Here is a 19,021-nt window from a genome sequence, read left to right on the forward strand (position 1 = left end):
GTCTGGATTCAGATTTCTTTGTAGCCCAGGCTAGCCTTGGCCTTGTAATTCTTTGGCCTTAGCTTCCAGGTTCTGGGATTGTAGGCATAAGTATCCCACTTGGCTTGTTCTTTAGATTTTGTTAGCAGTTTCCTGTTACAATCTAGAATGATTTGTCATTCTTATGTACTGATTTCCTGAAGAACATTGTTTTATGTGTTTAACTTTTTTCTTTTATAAATTAAAATTTTAAAGGCTTACTTGTATGATTTCTTTCACTGTCTTAGACATGTTGAGAGTGCCTTGAATCTAAGGCTTTTCTTTGGTCAACAGTCTGAACTTCTTGCCTGTGACTGCTAATGGCAGACTTTTTAGAAGCTTTTTACATTAGTGGTGAAGAGAGGTGAAAATGACTCCAGGCAGTGGTGAACTTAAGTCTTAGTTGGATTTGGGGCAACAGTTTTGTCATTTGACAGTCTGTTCTCATACTATTTTTAGAAGACTTTCTAATCAGAAATGCTTCATTTGTTAACCGTTTGTCTTTCAGCTGTGTGCCCTGTGTGTTTGTCCTTATGGAAGCCACGGCTTAGATTGCCATGTGCTTCATTCTATTTTAAAAGCTGGTCCCGTTTAGAGCAAAGATAATCAACATTTTCTCCTCTCTCTTCCTTACTTCCCTTCCATCTCAGACTTCCAAGTACTGAGATTGTTGACAATTAGAAGAGGTTTTGTTGTTGTTTTAATTGTTTTGTTTGTTTATTTTAAGACAAGGATCTATGTTGTCCTGTCTGTTGAGGAACTCACTATGTAAAACATACTGGCTTTGAACTCAGAGATCTGCTTGCCTCTGCCTTTTGTGTACTGGGACTAAAGGAGTGCATTTCCTCGCCTGTCCTGGTAGAGTTTTTAATTTAGTAGAAAATACAAACTTGTGAAGGAGGTAAGTATTTGTAAGGCTGACATTAGCAACATGATAACTTGCATACTGTTACTTAAGAAAGAAACACACAGATCTTTTTGGTTATGGTTTATTTTATAAAACAATGTTCTTTATACTCTGAGTGGCATATTGTAAGTTAAAAATAAAGAGTGTAATATAGGTTATTTTTGCTAATAAGATGTAAGAATTATGCATTTGTGAGCTTTTATCATTGGACAGGGACAGTTTACATTTAAGTTCCTGTGTACACATTTGTTTATCCCCCCTCCCCACACACATCCCCTTTGTATACATGAGATAGTTAGAGAACAGCTTGTGAGAGGCATCAGCCTTGGAAGCCTGCACTTTACTTGCTAAGCCATCCTGCTAGCCCTAATTTAGGTTTGGTTTTTTTTTTTTTCGGTGGATTTTTAGTTATTTCTTATTTCGTATATTGTGTGTACCAGTGTTTTGCCTGCATGAATGTCTGGCCAGCACTTGCAGGCAGTACTGGCAGAGGCCAGAAGAGCACAGCAGATTCCCTGGGTCTGGAGTTATACATGGCTGTGAACCTCCTTTCATCAAGAGTAGTTTTGGGAAAGAGTGGGTCTGTAGCTCAGTGATAGAGCACTTGTCTCATGCTCAAGGTTCTGGGTGTAACTTTAAAAATAACTAGCTTGGGTCTAAATAACTCAATTATTTGTAAACTATGTTTTAAATTTTGTATTTTTTATATAGTTTATTTTACTTTGATAATTTTATATACTATACAATGTTTGGGTTTTTTAAATGTATAATTTGTTTTTATTTTATGTTCATTGGTGTTTTACCCACATGCCTGTCTGGGTGAGGGTGTCAGAAACTCTGAAACTGGTGTTTGTGGCCATGTGGTTTTCTGGAAGCTCAGCCAGTACTCTTTCAGCCAGTACTCTTAACGGATGACCATCTCTGGCCCCTGATTTTTTTTTTTTTTTTTTTTTGAGACAGGGTCTTACTTATATATCCTTGGCTAGCTTGGAGCTCTCTGTCTAGACCAGGTTGGCCTCTTAACTCATAGAGGTCCACCTTTCTTTACCTCCTGAGTATTGGAATTAAAGGCCCGCACCGTCACTGGGCCCTATACATAAAGAGTTGTTTATCAGATTCAGCCTCAATCCTCCTTCTTGACTTCCTTCCATGTCACCTTCCAACTTAATGTCTTCTTTAAAGGCAATTTTAAGTATTTTTCCTTTATATTTTATTTTAAGGCTACCATGCAGCGGTATGTTTTTCATAGTAACACGCCTCTAGGAAAATTTCGTTATTTTCCTTTTTTGGGAGGTGGGGATAGGATCTTGCTGTGTAGGCCAGGCAGGACTCCAGTACTCCTGCCACCACACCTGGCCTGGTACTTGTTTTCAATGATCTGTGTACCACTGTCCCACTCCCATTGGTTGTTAGTGATGGAGCCGAGGGCTTTGTACTTAGAGGCAAGTGTTGTACCACTGAGGTGTACCCTGACCTGGCTTTCTGTATTGATTCATCACAGTTATTTGTTTCTTGTTCTCTTTGCTTTTGGTTTTTGAGACAGATGTTACTATATAGCCCAAACTGGCCTCAAACTCATAGTCCTCCTGCCTCTGCCTCCCCAGGGCTGGGATCACAGTGTGTGTCAGCACACTTGGCTTACAGAGGGCCATTTGAATTAGTACTCTCATGGCTAACATCACTTTTATGTCTTTTATTCTTCTCTTTCCCCATTCACTACATAAAAATAACATATTCTAGACTCTGGATTTTCTTACTGCTCATGAATGATTGGACCCAAAATTTGATAAATAATGAAATGATAAAAGTAATTTCCCTGTCACTTAAGTCATTTTCACAGTTATTTAATCAACAAACACTGATTATTAACATGGTATTTGCAGTGATTTCTAAAATACTTACTTGAGGAAGATTGTATTTACTTTTAAACTATTCTACCTTTATTCAAGAATTAGAGAATAAGTAATTGAATTTTGTTAATGTTCTTTATAATATTTCTCTCAAAAGTTGTGTTTTTGCTATAGGGATTTTTCAAAAAACAAATATAACCAATCTTTTTAGAGCAATTAAAGGAATTCACAGGTTGGAGAGATGATTCCACAGTTAAGAGAACATGCTGTTTTCCAGAGGACCTAAGTTAGGTTTCTAACACCCATGTCAGGCAACTCACAACTGCCTATAACTCAAGCTCTAGGGGATCTGATACCCTCTTCAGACCTCTATGGGTACCCTCTCTCCCATATTTAAAAATAGTTCAAATTCTTCAAGATTTGAAGTAATTAAACTAATTTTACCTGAGAAGGAAGTCTAATTACAGTAACATTTTATTTTAGAGAAATACTTTTATGAAAACTTTTAATGAAAAATTAGTGCTGACATTGCTTCAATGATGATATGATGATGATGGTATATTGTAATTATTTTTATCTGATAAAATAATCTTAATGGCTGTAAAAAAGTGACTAATTACTATCTGTATGACTGAACATTGTTAGATTTTGAAAGATGGGTGATGGAAAAATGCTTGACTAAGAGTGGGTTTTTTTAGATTTAGAAAAAGAAGATAACATTGGCTTCTACATGAAGAAATAGGTACTTGTTTAGAGAAAAAATACTCTTAGGAGTTTAAGGAGGTAACGGTAGAACTGCCATTGTTGTTGTTTCCCAGTCCACATGTGAAGAAAGCAAACAGAACTACTTGACAGAACATTTAGTTCTGTTGAGGCTATGAGTACTTCTGGGCTTTTTCTTACTTTGAATATATATGTGTTTTGGGGGTTTAAGAGTTAATCTTGTGGCTGAAGAGATGATTCAGTGATTAAGAGCACCATGTCCACTTCCAGGGTTTGAATCCCAATACCTATATGGTGACTTAGAATCATCTGTATGCAGCTCCAGCCCCAAAGGATCCTATACTCTTTTGATCTCCATGGGCACCAGGCATGCAGTGATACAGAGACATGCAGGCAGACAGTACACATAAACATAAAGTAGTTAATTCTTTAAAAGTTAAAAAAAATAAAAAGTAATCTTATCTCTTTTTATTATTTATTTATTATGCATACAATATTCTGTTGTGTGTATGCCTGCAGGCCAGAAGAGGGCACCAGACCTCTTTACAGATGGTTGTGAGGCACCATGTGGTTGCTAGGAATTGAACTCAGGACCTTTGGAAGGGCAGGCAATGCTCTTAACCACTGAGCCATCTCTCCAGCCCCCAAAAGTAATCTTATCTTGATAGCAAAAAAACCTCTATGATTTTGAAGTTCACGTTTTAGTAATTAGAAGCAGGAGCTGTTGAACTTCCTGGTACAGTTAGAGTATAATTAGTTCATCATGAGGAAATTGGATGTAGAAAGGAAAATTCACGTGGGACTTAAACAGGACCAAAAGCTTAAGATTCACTTTTTGTATGGTTAAAGAGAAATTTCTCATTTTGCTGTGATGTCCTGAATCATAAATTCATGACTGATAGGCAGAATTGTTGTTGAAGCAAAATGAGAACAATTTTTTTATTTCTATGAAATTAAAAGTATAATGATTTTTGCAAAGTATGAATTAATAATTGTTATTTTCTGTGGTGCCTAGTAAATAATTCTGAGCTACCTAACAGCTTTCAGTATATTATCTCAGCTAATTTTTATGATAGCTTTATGAAAGGGTAGGTATTATTTGTCAAAATGGAAAGTACTAACCTGTAATATTACACTCCTAGAAACAGTGGAGTTGGTATTCAAATTTAGATTGGTGTGATCCTTAGGCTCAAATCAAAGCACTGTGTACTCCATGGCCTTATTTTTTAAGTGAACATAGAATTTCTAAGAGGAAATGGGATGTGAGATACCCCATCGAAAGCTTTTAGTCACTCCGTAGATCCCTTTAAAAAATTAGCAGTTTGAGTTATCAGTCTAGTATTATAAATTTCCAATAATTGGAAAGTATGTAGTGATTAGTCAATCCCGCTAAAAAATTAGTAAGCTATGGTGTAGTAGCATCTAGCCTTAACCTTTTATTTTATTTTTAAACAGAAACATTGTTCCCTTCATCTTGAGAGATTACAGGAGTCACAAAAGGTCACTATACAGATATCACAGGTTAGAGAGATTGTACCCTTTTCTGAATAAAGAGCATAAATTCCATGGTGCTGGCCTTATGTGGAAGAAGGGGTTGGAATTGACTTTATATGAATGAGATCACACTCTACAACCCTCTACCCTATAGCAAGTTGCAGAAGTAGGTGTTATCATTAACTTCCCTGTCTGTTTCAAGAATGAAGGCAACACTTAGCTGTGCAGTCTCTAATGACTTGTTTTTTGGAATAGTTTGTGATGTTAGGATAGTTTCTTGGTGTAGGAAATTATTTAGGAGAAACAGCAGGTTTTATGTACCATTTAAATCTAAAACCAGTTGCCACCAAGCTAGTAAAATCAATGGAAAGTTAATGTGAGCACAGACATTAGGAAGTGGTAGGGTCATGTATCTTTTCCTTTTCCTTAGAATTCACCTTTAAAGTATGATCTTAAACTAACTGGGCGGCTTTCTAAACCTACATGTTGATTGTATAATTTGTTACTAACTGGTTTTTCAATCCAAACTGAAAGAAGATCCCAGATATGTGCTGTTTGTTTCCCAGAGGAAAAGCATTTATTGAGTTTTGTAAGCAAATAGACAGAAGGTTAAGCATCTCTGCACGTTTGAACAGCCTTATTAGAAGCACATTGGGTATCCTGCAGTAACTAGAGAAAAGTGTATCCCCAACTCCCTCTTTTTTCACTAGACAAACATAGATCCCCAATAAACTTTCCTAATTGTGTGTGAGAGAAAAGAGCTGTTCTCTGGGGATCAGAACAGTGCTTCCTGATGTAGCCCCTGTTTTCTGGCCTAAAGGTCACCTTTGAGTACTTTCTTATTTCCCCCTCCCCCTAGGAGTTTGAAAGTAAAAGATAATGTTTACAGCGGTTATTTAGTAACAAGATTGCAGTTCTCCTTCTAGGCTGAAGTTACAGTAATGTATTAGGTGCTTATGCAGAGCTTGTTTTATTCTGTTCCTTGGCATCTCTTTGCAGTTTAGTTCTTAAGTTTTCAGAGAAATTGGTCAGACCACTGGACTTGAATTTCAGAAGAGTTAATGATAAAATGGCTGAAACCTTAATACCCCTGTCCTATCCTTGAATATTGGGCATTTTTCTGGTTTTATTAGCGTTTACCATACTGTAAGTAGTCACAGATATGTTTTAAATTTTAATTCATGGTACCCCTTTGTTTTGTTTGCATTTGGCCAGTTTTAACTGTGGTCTAGTTGATATCTTAAACATTCTATACTGGTCATGTATTTAAACCAATATCCATGGCCTTTTCATTGTCATTCATGTGAGGTTTTCATTTTGCTCACCTAATTTTCAGTGGCTGTTCAAACAGATGGTGGTTATTGATAATTTTACTAGCAGTAAAATGCATTGGAGGGTTAAAGAACTTTTTAAAGTTGTTGACAAGAGTTATACCGGTTGTTGGTAAAAGCACAATATATATCATTATATTCCAATTTATATTTGATGTAAAATCACTATAATAGAAATAACTTTTTAGAATTTCCAGTCATCAGGGTTACTTTGTGTGTGCTAAATGTGGCCGTTGTTATCCACTTTGTAAACTGAAAGGGGTTTGTCCTTTTTCCAGTATAGAGTTTGTAAAAAAAAAAAAAAAAATGAGCAAAATGAGGGCAGAGGAAAAATCAGCTTAAGAAATCTAGGTAGATTATCCCTTTAATTCTATCTATAACAAAGAGAAGGTTTAATTATTACATGTAAACAGATATCTGAATGTGTGTGTATATATATGTATGTATCTTTGAGGTATGGGTTGTAGAATTAGCTGTGTTTAAATACTCTAGTGTAATTTATCACATGGCTTTTTCTTCTCCAGTTCTGTAGAAAATGTTCTCAAAACACTCGTGAAAAGCTGCCGACCGTAAGTAGCTCTCAGTTTATAAAGCCTCTTGTTTACCTGTGGGCCTTTCCTCATCTTTAGTGTACTTTGAAGAGGAAGTTAAAGGTATAAATAGTTTCTGATATTGTAGTGCTAGTCATTGAACACAACGCAGTGTTCCCAGATCCTGATTGAAGTTTTACTTCTTTTTTTAAAAGTTAATTTATTAATATTTTGTGTGTGTGCACGCGTGTGTGTGGTATATGCACTGTGGCACATGTGTAGAGGCCAGAGGACGATGTTATGGAATCTGTATTTTTCCTTCCATCTTTACCTGGGTCCTAGAGATTGAAGTCAGGTGATCAGGTTTGCATGGCAAGTACCTGCTTAGTCATTTCATTGACCTTTAAGTTTTTAATTAGTATTACTTTGCTAAGAACTGACTCTGAAAAATTAGGAAGGGGAATTTGATATACAAGGCCCTTGAAGGTAGAGCATAGTTCAGTGATGGGTGGTTTTGTTTTAAACTGCATCTGTTACATTAGTACCTGGTACAAATTACTTGGTGAACTCAATAGAAGTGTTATTAGAAATGTAATTTTGGACTGGAGAGATGGCTCAGCTGTTAAGAGCACTGGCTGCTCCTCCAGAGGACCCGAGTTCAATTCCCAGCACTCAACTATCTGTAACTTTGTTCCAGGGAATCTGATGCCCTTGTACAGACATACCTGCAGGCAAAACACTGAAGTACATAAGATAAAAATAAATGAATAATTTTTGAAAATATTTTTAAAATGTAATTTTATTTTTTATATAGAATAAAGTGCTTTTTAATTTAACAAAGCGTTATGAAAATATAATAGGTTATTAATATGCTGTATAGGTCAAACCTATAAGTTGACTTCTTTGGGAAGAATACAAATTTGTCAGATATAGTACTTCATACCTCATGTTGATTGATAGATGTATTGATTGATTGAGAGGTTGAAACAGGGTTTCAAGTTGCCATGTGGACTTCGAACTACTGGTCATACTACCTCGATCTCCCAGTTCTAGGATTATAAGTATGCACCTCTCCCCAGTTTCTTTATACCATTTCATATGCATTTAGCAATTCACATGTGGCCTCTTTCAATCATTATCTTCACTCTGTGTATGGTGTGTGTGTGTGTGTGTGTGTGTGTGTGTGTGTGTGTGTGTGAGAGAGAGAGAGAGAAAGAGAGAGAGAAAGAGAGAGAGAGGGGGTGGGGGAGGGCTGACTTCAAGTTTTAAGTCTCTAAATCACAAGTATGCTCCTGGCTGTTTTATGGAATTGCAGAACATCAGATTCTGTAGAACCATGTCTTCCCACTCCCCTCTGGTATGAGTAGGGGCATCATATGGTTCCCAGAGATTCATCTAAAATGCCTCAGACATTTCTGGGCTGATGCTTCTGCCTTAATAGTTACTGATTATTTATCCCCTACATAGGCTTGACTTTTACTAAGAATTTTTCAGTTGCTGTTACTTAACAAAAAGAAATCAAAACCACAATCATATTTTCCATGTTGAACTTCATAGGCAACTTAAGGAACAGTTTTTTTTTTTTCAACCTCAGAGCATCTTTCTGGGGGTCCTGCTAGAGGAAAAGAATTTCCTTTCTCCTAAATGTGGTTGCGTATTTACTTATTCTGTCTTCATATACATGTGGTCTTATTGTGGGATATCTTGACATTTCTAGTGTGGCATCTTACAAAAGTATATTCTTTTCTCCCACAAGACTCTTCTCTTTTGCTGATGGGAACAAACCTAGGAACTTATGTGTGCGGGGCAAATAGTGCTGATTTTCTAGCCCCCCTTCTGTCAGTCATATATAAGTGTTGTAGAGTTTTACTTCAATTGTCAGGTACATGGAAACCTTTTTTTTTTTTTTAAGATATTTTCCAGCAGATGCAACAGCAGAAATGTTAGAAGAATGGCGGCCTTTAATGTGTCCTTTTGATGTAACAATGCAAAAGGCCATCACTTATTTTGAAATATTTCTTCCTACCTCCCTTCCTCCAGAACTGCATCATAAAGGTTTTAAGTAAGTGTGCATATTTGACATATTTTAAAATACAGCAATACCAAGAACTAGCAAGCAGCTAAAAAAAATGTACAACTCATTGATTCTATTTATTATATTCAAGTATAAAGGCTAAAGCAGTTGTGTATATGATTGTAAACAAGGAATGCTTATATGACAAGCCCAATAAAATGATGGTTTTAAGAAATCAGAAGAGGGAAAAGGTGATAATGGAAAAATGTCAGAAAAGGAGAAAGGCAAACAACATAAGGGAGAAAATTGTGACAGTTGTTAAGAGTGGACAATAGCCGGGCGGTGGTGGCGCAGCCTTTAATCCCAGCACTCTGAAGGCAGAGGCAGGCGGATCTCTGTGAGTTCCCTAGCTACTGAGAAACCCTGTCTTGGGAAAAAAAATGGGGGGGAGTGGACAGTAATTAATAATTTGGGACATTTAGTAGATGAGATTACATTGTATATCACAAATAAAGAGGAGAGGGAATACTCAGACAAAAAGCATTCCTTTGTTCCATTAATTTTGAAACTTTCAGTATCATTTTTTTCTAGGTTGTGTGGTTACCAGTAAGTAAAGTAGACTTCGAAGTATAAAGAGTACCTGGTTTTGAACTGCTTTCTGTAGTCACTTGCTATTCATAACAATGCTTTTTTTCTTCAGACTTTGGTTTGATGAATTAATTGGCCTTTGGGTTTCAGTGCAGAATCTCCCACAGTGGGAGGGGGTAAGTCTTCCATTTTTTTCCCCTTCTATAGTTTTAAAATTGGATATAAATAAATCATTTAGTAAATAACTTCTGTTTCTGTTTCTTAGAATTTCTATTAATAATGCTATAGTTAATTCTTTTTCTTCCTTTTAAAGTAATGCGGTGTTTCTGTCGGTCGGTCTGCCAGTCTGTCTGTGTGGGTATATGCATGTGAGTGCAGATGTCTGAGGAGGCAGAGGCATTGCATCCCCTGGAGCTGGAGCTCTGAGTGTTTTGTTTTGGTTTTGAGGTGCCAGAGCATTCTTTATGAAGAGCTCAGTGTGTAGATGGTGAGCTGCAGGTCCTCTGCCATCTGCACCAGGCTGGAAGTGAGGCCTGGCTCCTTCAGCACCACAGAGCGCTTAACCTGACTCTCAGAAATGGTAACTTCCACAACACCCCCACCTAGGGGAACTTCCTGGTGGCTGTATGTGCTTGGCAGCTCTGGCTCAATTTTAGGAACATCATGGTGGGTTCAGAAACATCAGGAGGTAGAAAGGGACTGGAGAAATACCCAGGTTGGTGACTCAACTGATGTCACTTGAACTTTGAGGGTAAACATAGCCTTTGTCATAGGTAAATCAACAGCAGCAGAAGTAGACAAGCGTGTATTATAAAGTGCATGGCTGTGTTTGCTTTAGTTAGTAATTACATAGGTACTGTTGAACATTTGATGGAGATATATGTATAAATTTTCCTTTCAACTTTAATTGTGCATAATGCTTGGAGGGGCATTTTCATTGCAATTGATTTTTAGTGGGTGGCATGAGTCAGATCCTAAATTTGCAAGTTTTTAAGAATCTAAGTCAAACTATATTGTTGTAATGATTGCTGAGAACAAATGAAAAGCTGGGCATGGTTACACACACCTGAAATCTCAGCACTTAGGAGACCGAGGCAACAGTATCATAAGCTCAAGACAATTTTGGTACAAGAACCATCCCAAGAAATAAACAAATGAACATAAAGGAATAAGGATTATAACTGACATTTAAAAGCAACAAATATGTCTACTTAACATTATCTTATTTTTGTTTACTTTCAGCAATTAGTAAATCTCTTTGCTCGATTGGCTACAGATAATATAGGATACATAGACTGGGATCCATATGTACCAAAGGTAATTAGAACATTTGGATGTGTATGTCATAGTCCTGATACTAACATGTGTATAGGGGAATTTCTTTTGAAGATTTACTTATTTACGTACTTTATGTATATGTGTGATTTGATTGTATGCACATTTGTACACCAGAAGAAGGCATTGGATCCCATGGAACTACAGTTATAGATGGTTGTGAGCCACCGGGTGGGTGCTGGGATTTGAACTCAGGATCTCTGGAAGAGAAGACAGTGTTCTTAACTGCTGAGCCATCCCTCCAGCCCTGAATTTTCTTTTAACCCTAATGTCAAGTACTATATGTCTTACCATGAAGTTCATGAACTATAACTTTCAGAATGAATAATTTAAAAAGTAGTAATTATTAGGAATACCATGAAATGTTAAATTTATTAGGAAAATCGTGAATTCACTCCTTCCAAAGAATTTTCTGTGCTAAATTAGGTTGCATTCCAGAGTTTTACCCATTTCCCCTGCTTTTAGTAATTAAAGCTAAAGAGCTAGAGGTGTGTTATTTCAGCTGTAGTAGAATCTCTGGCAAAGTCTTGCAGGAAGTGGGAGTGCATGCTTGAGCAAGACTGTAGTTAACTTTTAAAAACTGAGGGACAGGGGTAGGCCCCAATTTCCTCTCATTTGGGCTCCTATCAGCAATGACAGCTTTAAAATAGAAACTCAATTACATTAAAATACAGTTACTACAATGCTGCCTAGCAGACAAAGTCTTCGGGAGGACTTGAAGGCAGCTCTAGCCTGCCAGACACTCTCATTAGAGCTGCTGCTGTCAGGTGTCCTTGGTGTAGAATGCGGGCGTGGGAAAGTAATGTGTGTATGCAGAAAGTAAAAGGCTTCATGTTTGACATCAGTATCTTCATTTTTTTTATGTTTAATTATAAATTGTGTCATTGTTTGAATACATGAATTTAACTGCTTCATATTTATGGCCTGTGACCTCAGAACATTATATAATAAATCTTTAATTTTTACTTTTTTTTATCTTTTTTTTTTATTGAGAAAAGGAAAAAAACAAGTTTCCGCCTCCTCCCAGCCTCCCATTTCCTCCCCCTCCTCCCACCCTTCTCCCTCTCCCCCTCCCTCTCCAGTCCAAAGAGTAGTCAGGGTTCCCTGCCCTGTGGAAAGTCCAAGGTCCTCCCCCCTCCGTCCATATCTAGGAAGGTGAACATCCAAACTGGCTAGGCTCCCACAAAGCCAGCACATTACGTAGGATCAAAACCCCGTGCCATTGTCCTTGGCTTCCCAGCAGCCCTCATTGTCCGCCATGTTCAGAGAGTCCGGTTTTATCCCATACTTTTTCAGTCCCAGTCCAGCTGGCCTTGGTGAGCTCCCAATAGATCAGCCCCACTGTCTCAGTGGGTGGGTACACCCCTCGTGGTCCCGACTTCTTGCTCATGTTCTCCCTCCTTCTGCTCCTCATTGGGACCTTGGGAGCTCAGTCCAATTTTTACTTTTTAAAGAATAAAGGAAATTACTAGACACTCATAATTTTGCTTAGAGTCCCATGAAAAAAATGAGGGTATATTTAAGACTAATATCTAACACTCACCTAATTGTTTAAGGGCTCATTTTGATACTTATAAAATGTTTTATTCCTGTGTTTATTTTGTTTTGCTTTAAAAGATATTTACAAGAATTCTGAGAAGCCTGAACCTCCCAGTGGGAAGCAGTCAAGTGTTAGTCCCAAGATTTTTAACAAATGCTTATGATATAGGACATGCTGTAATATGGATCACTGCAATGATGGTTTGTAATAAACTATGTTTTATATAATTTACCTGTATTTTCTTTAACATGCTGAGTCAAGCCCATATTAATAACTTGGTTGGTCACTTTTGTTGAGTAATTTTCTTTCTTCTCTTCCTCTTTCTGCCTCTTTCCCCTTTCCTCCTCCTCTCACTTTCCCTTTCCCTTCCCCCTTTCTTTCTTGTTCCCGCCCCCTTTCCTGCACTTTTGCTGGGGATTGAACCTAGGGCTTTATATATGACGCAATGCAGCTATTTCCTGATGTGGTATATCTATTCATAATTCTTGTGTCTGTAATGTGGTCATGATTCATCACTTGTAAATCTCCATATGAATTTCAGTGTCATCTTTCAACTATAAATACACTTTTAGAGCAGCTTTATATTAAAATTATAGGATTTATTTTAATTCTTATAGTAACTTGAATTGTGATTCTATGTTTGATAGTGTTTCTGTGGAAAAATCAGAATGTTCATACAGATTTACTGTGAGAAATTGAAATTCCCCCATTGTTTCATAGAGAGAACTTTAGGTTTTTTTTTTTTTTTTTTGATTTTCGAGACAGGGTTTCTCTGTAGCTTTTGGTTCCTGTCCTGGAACTAGCTCTTGTAGACCAGGCTGGCCTCGAACTCACAGAGATCCGCCTGCCTCTGCCTCCCGAGTGCTGGGATTAAAGGCGTGCGCCACCACCGCCAGGCAGAACTTTAGTTTTTTATAAATATTCAAAGGAGAAAAAATATTTTATGTTTATTTTGGAGGTTTCACTGATTGGGTAACGTCAATCTTGAATTAATTTTGCTCTGTTTTCCCACATATTTCTCATTAGCAACTTCTTTTTTAATGTGAAGTTATAATTTAAAAAGTTATGCTAATTCTATCAGAAATTTGAAAATTGTGATATAGTGTTGCTGTGGTTTCTTGAGTAGTTGACCTCTTCTGGTTTCTATCTTGAGAAACAAACATAGGCTTCATTTGAGTGGGAGGGCATGTTCTTAATACAATTTTCTGTTGTTATTATTGTTGTTTTATTTTGTTTTTTGAGACTTGAAGGGATGGCTAAGACAGGGTCTAGCTACAAAGCCTTGACTAACCTAGAATTTACTATGTATATTAGGCAGTTCTTGTAGTGATTTTGTTGCCCATGCCTGGGATTATAAGTATGAGCTAGTATACCCTTCCTGAACATAATTTGATTGTCTCACATGCTGTTGAAAGATCATTATAAGACAAACAGGAGAATGAACACCCATGCACCCATGCTGTGTAGCCTTTTAGATGAACGCTATTTTCTTTCCTTCAGTTCCCACCCACCTTTGGTTATTTTGTGTTTAATAAGAGATTAATAAATAAAAATATTTTTATTTTGAATTTAAGTGTGCCTCATAAAATGTGTGTGTTGTATAATTTTTTTTTCATACAATGAGAAATTTACCCAATGATTATTTTTGTTTTGTTTTTCGAGACAGGACTTCTCTGTAGCTTTGGAGCCTGTCTTGGAACTAGGTTTTGTAGACTAGGCTGACCTCAAAGTCACAGAGATCCACCTGCCTCTGCCTCCCGAGTGCTGGGATTAAAGGCGTGTGGGCTTCCAGTGTTTCATTTTAAGAAATGCTTTATATGCCTTATGTTGCCATTGTGGTTTTTGGTTTTTTTTTTTTTTGTAAATTGTTTACTTGTACATGGGAGGCACAGTATCCATGTAACGGTCAGAGAGCAGCACGGGGGAGTCTGTTCTCAACATCACGTGTGTCCTGGGTTGAATGCTTTACCAGCCATTCACTAGCCCCCATTGCCATCATCCTTGATTATTACATCAAGTTGATAGTCTTTGTGTTAAATTACAGTATCCTTGTTCTTTACTTAAGAACAGTAACATCTACTATTCCCCTAAGTTGCAAGGAGGCACTTTTTCAGTTCTAAAATTAGATTTAAGTGAGTTTTTCTTATGTTTATTGGAATGTTTTAAACTGATGAGTGCAAAGTTCACTAGGGAGCTGTTTTTGACTGATTTAGGGGTGTAACTGTTAGGATGAAGGGGTCCCACATTAAAGCTTTGTAATAGGGTTTGAGCTACTGATCCATCCATATATAGTATAAACTAACATTCTCTCTCTCTCTCTCTCTCTCTCTCTCTCTCTCTCTCTCTCCTGGTCTGGACAGGGTGGACCAAGTAAATTAGTACAAAAACATTTGGCTGGTTTATTTAATAGCATCACATCTTTTTATCATCCTTCAAATAATGGGCGTTGGCTGGTAAGTGTGCTCAGTTTGTATTGTAGTATTTGAATATTTAAAGATAAAGTTGTATTTACCTATTGCTCATCTTAGAACTGTAATATTTCCTGTCTTTCTTAAAAGCTTTGACTCTGTGTAAATGGTTAGACTCGAGTCAGTGTGTTTACAAGACATATAGAAATAAAATAATATGATGATGCTACATGATTATTAGTGACAAAATGCTAAATATTGGCAAGAACATGATAATAAATAATGCCACGAAAGCATAGGCCCATTGTTTGAATTTTATCTTGTCAGCTATTTTAGCTTTGTCTTTTAATTGCCTGATTAAAGTGGCTTTTTAAAAACTATTATTTGGTAGCAAGGTACTTTCTTTCCTTCCTCCTCCTTTTTCAGACGGGATCTCACTCTGTAGTCCTGACTTTCAGAACTCACTGTGTGGACCAGGTTGATGTCAAGTTATCAGATATCCATGTCTCTCTGCCTACTGGATGCTAATTATTTGTGTGTGCCCCCAGTATGTGACTAGAAACTCGTTTGAAACATGGATTTAAGGCAAGGCAGTGAGGTACATGACTGTAGTAGGAAGATGACAGAACTTGTCTGTGCTATAGTGTGACCCTGTCTAAAGGAAATTAAAACAACAACATAAATCCTTGAATTTAGAGGTCACTGTTGGGTAGTTGGTATAGTATGTCTTTCTGTGTGATTAGAGCACACAGTTCTTTGTATTCGGAGTATTCTTTTTTCTTGAGTGAGAGGAACCTTAAATATCTATGTTGGAAAGTTGCACCTGCCTGGAACCTATTGTTTCTGTATCTCCAGAACAAGTTAATGAAACTCCTTCAGCGCTTGCCAAACAGTATTGTTAGGAGATTACATCGTGAAAGATATAAGAAGCCCTCCTGGTTAACTCCTGTGCCTGACAGCCATAAGCTTACTGATGAAGATGTTACAGACTTTGTACAGTGCATTATTCAGCCTGTCCTCTTGGCCATGTTTAGTAAAACTGGCAGTCTAGAAGCAGCCCAAGCTCTGCAGAACCTTGCACTCATGAGACCTGAGTTAGTAATACCCCCTGTGCTTGAAAGGTAAGTTTAGCTTGGTATGTATGGTAGATGCCTCAGTCATAGCTTACCTGTTTCTTCCTATGTTCTCCTTTTTTGCCTGTGGCATGTGTTTTTGTGTTTTTGATATTTATAGTCACCTGTTCTTAGAGGAGAAGCAAGGTGTTTTGTTTTGTTTTAACTTGATTGAATTGGTAACTTTAGAGGCATATTGACAAGAAAAAGTTAAATTTAAGGTACTAGCATATTTTAGATCATTTATCTATTTCTTAATACCCAGGCTTTTACTCATAAATTATGACCTTTTTGTTTGTATTAAACAAACAAAAAATTGTCAGTAAATATTGAGAATGGAATAGAGAATTAATGAAGAAAATTTTATTGTCTTTATTATTTTCATGTATCACTGTCTTCTATCAGTTATATTTCATTTCTTTTTTATGTTGAAACTACTTTCTAAAATTACATTCTACTAATTAACGTAGTGAGTTCTAGGTAAGCCAGGGCTCTATAGTATGAAATCCTGTCTCAAAACCATGGACAAAACCCTGTAATTTTTCTAGACAATTCATGCTTACTTGTATGTGTATGTATGTTAATGTGTGTCCATGAGCATGCACTTGCAGGTGACTCAGAGGCAGACGAGGGTGCTGGATTCTCTGGAGTTGGAGTTACAAGTGGTATAGTGTGCTGCTGGGGCTGGAAACTGAGTTCTGGTCTTCTGCAAGGATAACAATCTCTCTTAACTACTGAGCCAGCCCTCCAGCCTCAGAGTTCTTTTTAAATGTAAGGGGCTGGTGTTATAACTCAGCACATAAAAGCCCTTGCCACCAAGCTAGATGGGTTAAGTTTAGTTCGTGGAATACACATTATGGATGGAGAGAACTGACTTCTTTGTCTTTTGATGACACACACTATAGCCAGACCACATAAACAATAAATGTAAAAAAAAAAAATCAAAGCAAGCTGGGTATATTGGTGCATAGTTTTGGTTCTAGCTACTCATGAAGCTAAGAAACAGGGATGTTGCGTTCAGGACTTTGTGGCTAGCTTTGAAAACTCAGTGAGTCTCTCTGTCAAAAATTAAATAAGCAGGGGCTGGAGAGATGGCTCAGAGGTTAAGAGCACTGGCTGTTCTTCCAGAAAACCTGAGTTCAGTTCTCAGCTACCAACCACATGGGGGTTCACAACCATCCACAATGAGATCTGGTGCCCCCTTCTTAACCTGTAAGCATACATGCAGGCAGAACACTGTATATGTAATAAATAAGTAAATCTTTTTTAAAAAAAATGAAATAAGCAAATGGAGATATAAAAAAGAAATCTTTAGAGTTTTGTATTCTCAAAATAAGAGTTAAAAATTGTTTCTTCTTTTTTTTATTTACAGTAAGGCATTAACTTGGGTTTTTTGTTTTTCTTTCTTTTTTTTTCTATGCTGACTATTGAACCTGGTGTGTGGACAAGTGTGTCCTAGGCAAACACTCTACCATTAAACTACAACCCAGCCCATGCTTTCTGTTGTCTGACAGGGTCTCATTTTATAGCCCAGGCTGACTTCACACCTTGGAATTCCCAAGTGCTGTGCGTACAGGTGTGCAGCACAAAAACTGCTTGTTCTTTTCTCTCTTTCCCTACTTAAAAGTGACAGTACTCTTGGGTTGGACACATGCTCACTTGCTGCTATTCCTAGCACCCACATGGCAGCTCACAACCATTGTGACTCCAGTTTCAGGGGGATTTAGTGCCCTTTTCTGGCCTCCATGGGCATCAGGCACACACGTGCTGAACAAACATACCTGCAAGCAAAACAGCTGTACACATGAATAAAAATAATTAAATCTAAAAAAAATGAACGATACTACTGTTATTTGCCTTTTCTGCATGAATAGATATTAAGATGCTTGCATATTTCTCTACAAAGTAGATTTTCAGAGGAAAATAATTGAAGTTCTGGATGAAGATCCTGAGTATCCACTTAAAAAGCTAGGTACCTATAACTCCAGTTCTGGAAAGGTGAGGACAGGAAGATCTTTGGGACTGGCTGTCTGGCCAGTGTTGCCAGTCAGTGAGCTCTGATTTCAATGAGGCTGTCTCAGAAGAATAAAGTGGAGAGATGTGGCTCGGTAGCGTCCTTTGTTAGTACCCACAAAGCTATGAGTTGAGTCCTTAGCACTGCATAGAAAACCTGACATAGTGCACAGGCTTGTAATTCCAGCAATTTAAGATCAGAAACTCAAGGTCATCCACAGCTTCATGGTAGTTGGAGCCCAACGTGGGTTACATAAAACACTCTCAGAAAAAGAAAAAGACTAAGAGATTGAGATTTTGTTTTGTAAGAGGAATGGGTAGAATATTTGCACTTTTGTCATTCTTAGTTCAATATGATTTGGGTTAAGTTGGCTGAAACAATGAAAATCTTAGTTTATGCTCTTTTTTTACTGGAGTCTGCGTGGAGACAAGATGAGACAGGGCTTTAGACTATGTAATATCTGTATTGTTCCTTTATGTGTGTAAATGTTTGTGTTAGTAGGAAATCTCCACTCTAAGCATTCTGCTGTCTATAATCTACAAGTAAAATGCAGTCTATGAACTTAGTATATTTAATTTCGAAACTGTATTTTCTTCTACTCTGTAGAACATATCCTGCTTTAGAGACATTAACAGAACCTCATCAGCTCACAGCCACATTAAGTTGTGTCATTGGAGTAGCCCGAAGTTTGGTATCAGGTGGCAAATGGTTCCCTGAAGGTCCAACACACATGCTACCTCTGTTAATGAGAGCATTGCCTGGAGTGGATCCAAATGACTTTAGTAAATGCATGGTGAGCCTGTCGACGATTATGTTTTGTTGCAGTTAGACATCTTTTCTTTTTAGTTAGATATCTTTAAATGATAATGTAGCTCAATATAAAATTGTATTGAACAGAGTTATATTGTTAATGCTTAAGTTGAGATTTGTGCACAATTGATTTATTTAATACCTTCTTTTGTAAGTAATTTTCCTTAGCTTGCATATATTTAATGGTGATATTTTAAAACTCATTATATTTTCAAGTTTTTCTTAGACATACTATAAGTTGTAGGATGGCATCTCTTGCCCTCTTTATCTACATGGGTAACCAAGAGAGTATGATTAAAAGTTACAGAATACAGATGCTGGGCATGGTAGTAGAAACCCACAGTCCA

At 37.2% G+C, this 19,021-nt stretch overlaps 1 protein-coding gene across 1 annotated transcript in view; it reads left to right on the top strand.

Moving 5' to 3' along the window:
• The window catches only part of Psme4 (proteasome activator subunit 4), a 108,462-nt gene that overhangs the window by 22,276 nt on the left and 67,165 nt on the right, over positions 1–19,021 (top strand). The window contains exons 4-11 of the mRNA XM_041668888.1: positions 6,848–6,892; positions 8,766–8,915; positions 9,568–9,631; positions 10,698–10,772; positions 12,408–12,530; positions 14,691–14,783; positions 15,594–15,859; positions 18,471–18,657. Coding sequence (XP_041524822.1) covers positions 6,848–6,892; positions 8,766–8,915; positions 9,568–9,631; positions 10,698–10,772; positions 12,408–12,530; positions 14,691–14,783; positions 15,594–15,859; positions 18,471–18,657 — 1,003 coding nt within the window. The remainder of the gene's footprint in view (positions 1–6,847; positions 6,893–8,765; positions 8,916–9,567; positions 9,632–10,697; positions 10,773–12,407; positions 12,531–14,690; positions 14,784–15,593; positions 15,860–18,470; positions 18,658–19,021) is intronic.

Source organism: Microtus oregoni, unplaced genomic scaffold (genome assembly GCF_018167655.1).
Source record: "Microtus oregoni isolate MIOR12 unplaced genomic scaffold, Mior012 000019F_ref0000042, whole genome shotgun sequence".
Classification (NCBI taxonomy): domain Eukaryota; kingdom Metazoa; phylum Chordata; class Mammalia; order Rodentia; family Cricetidae; genus Microtus; species Microtus oregoni.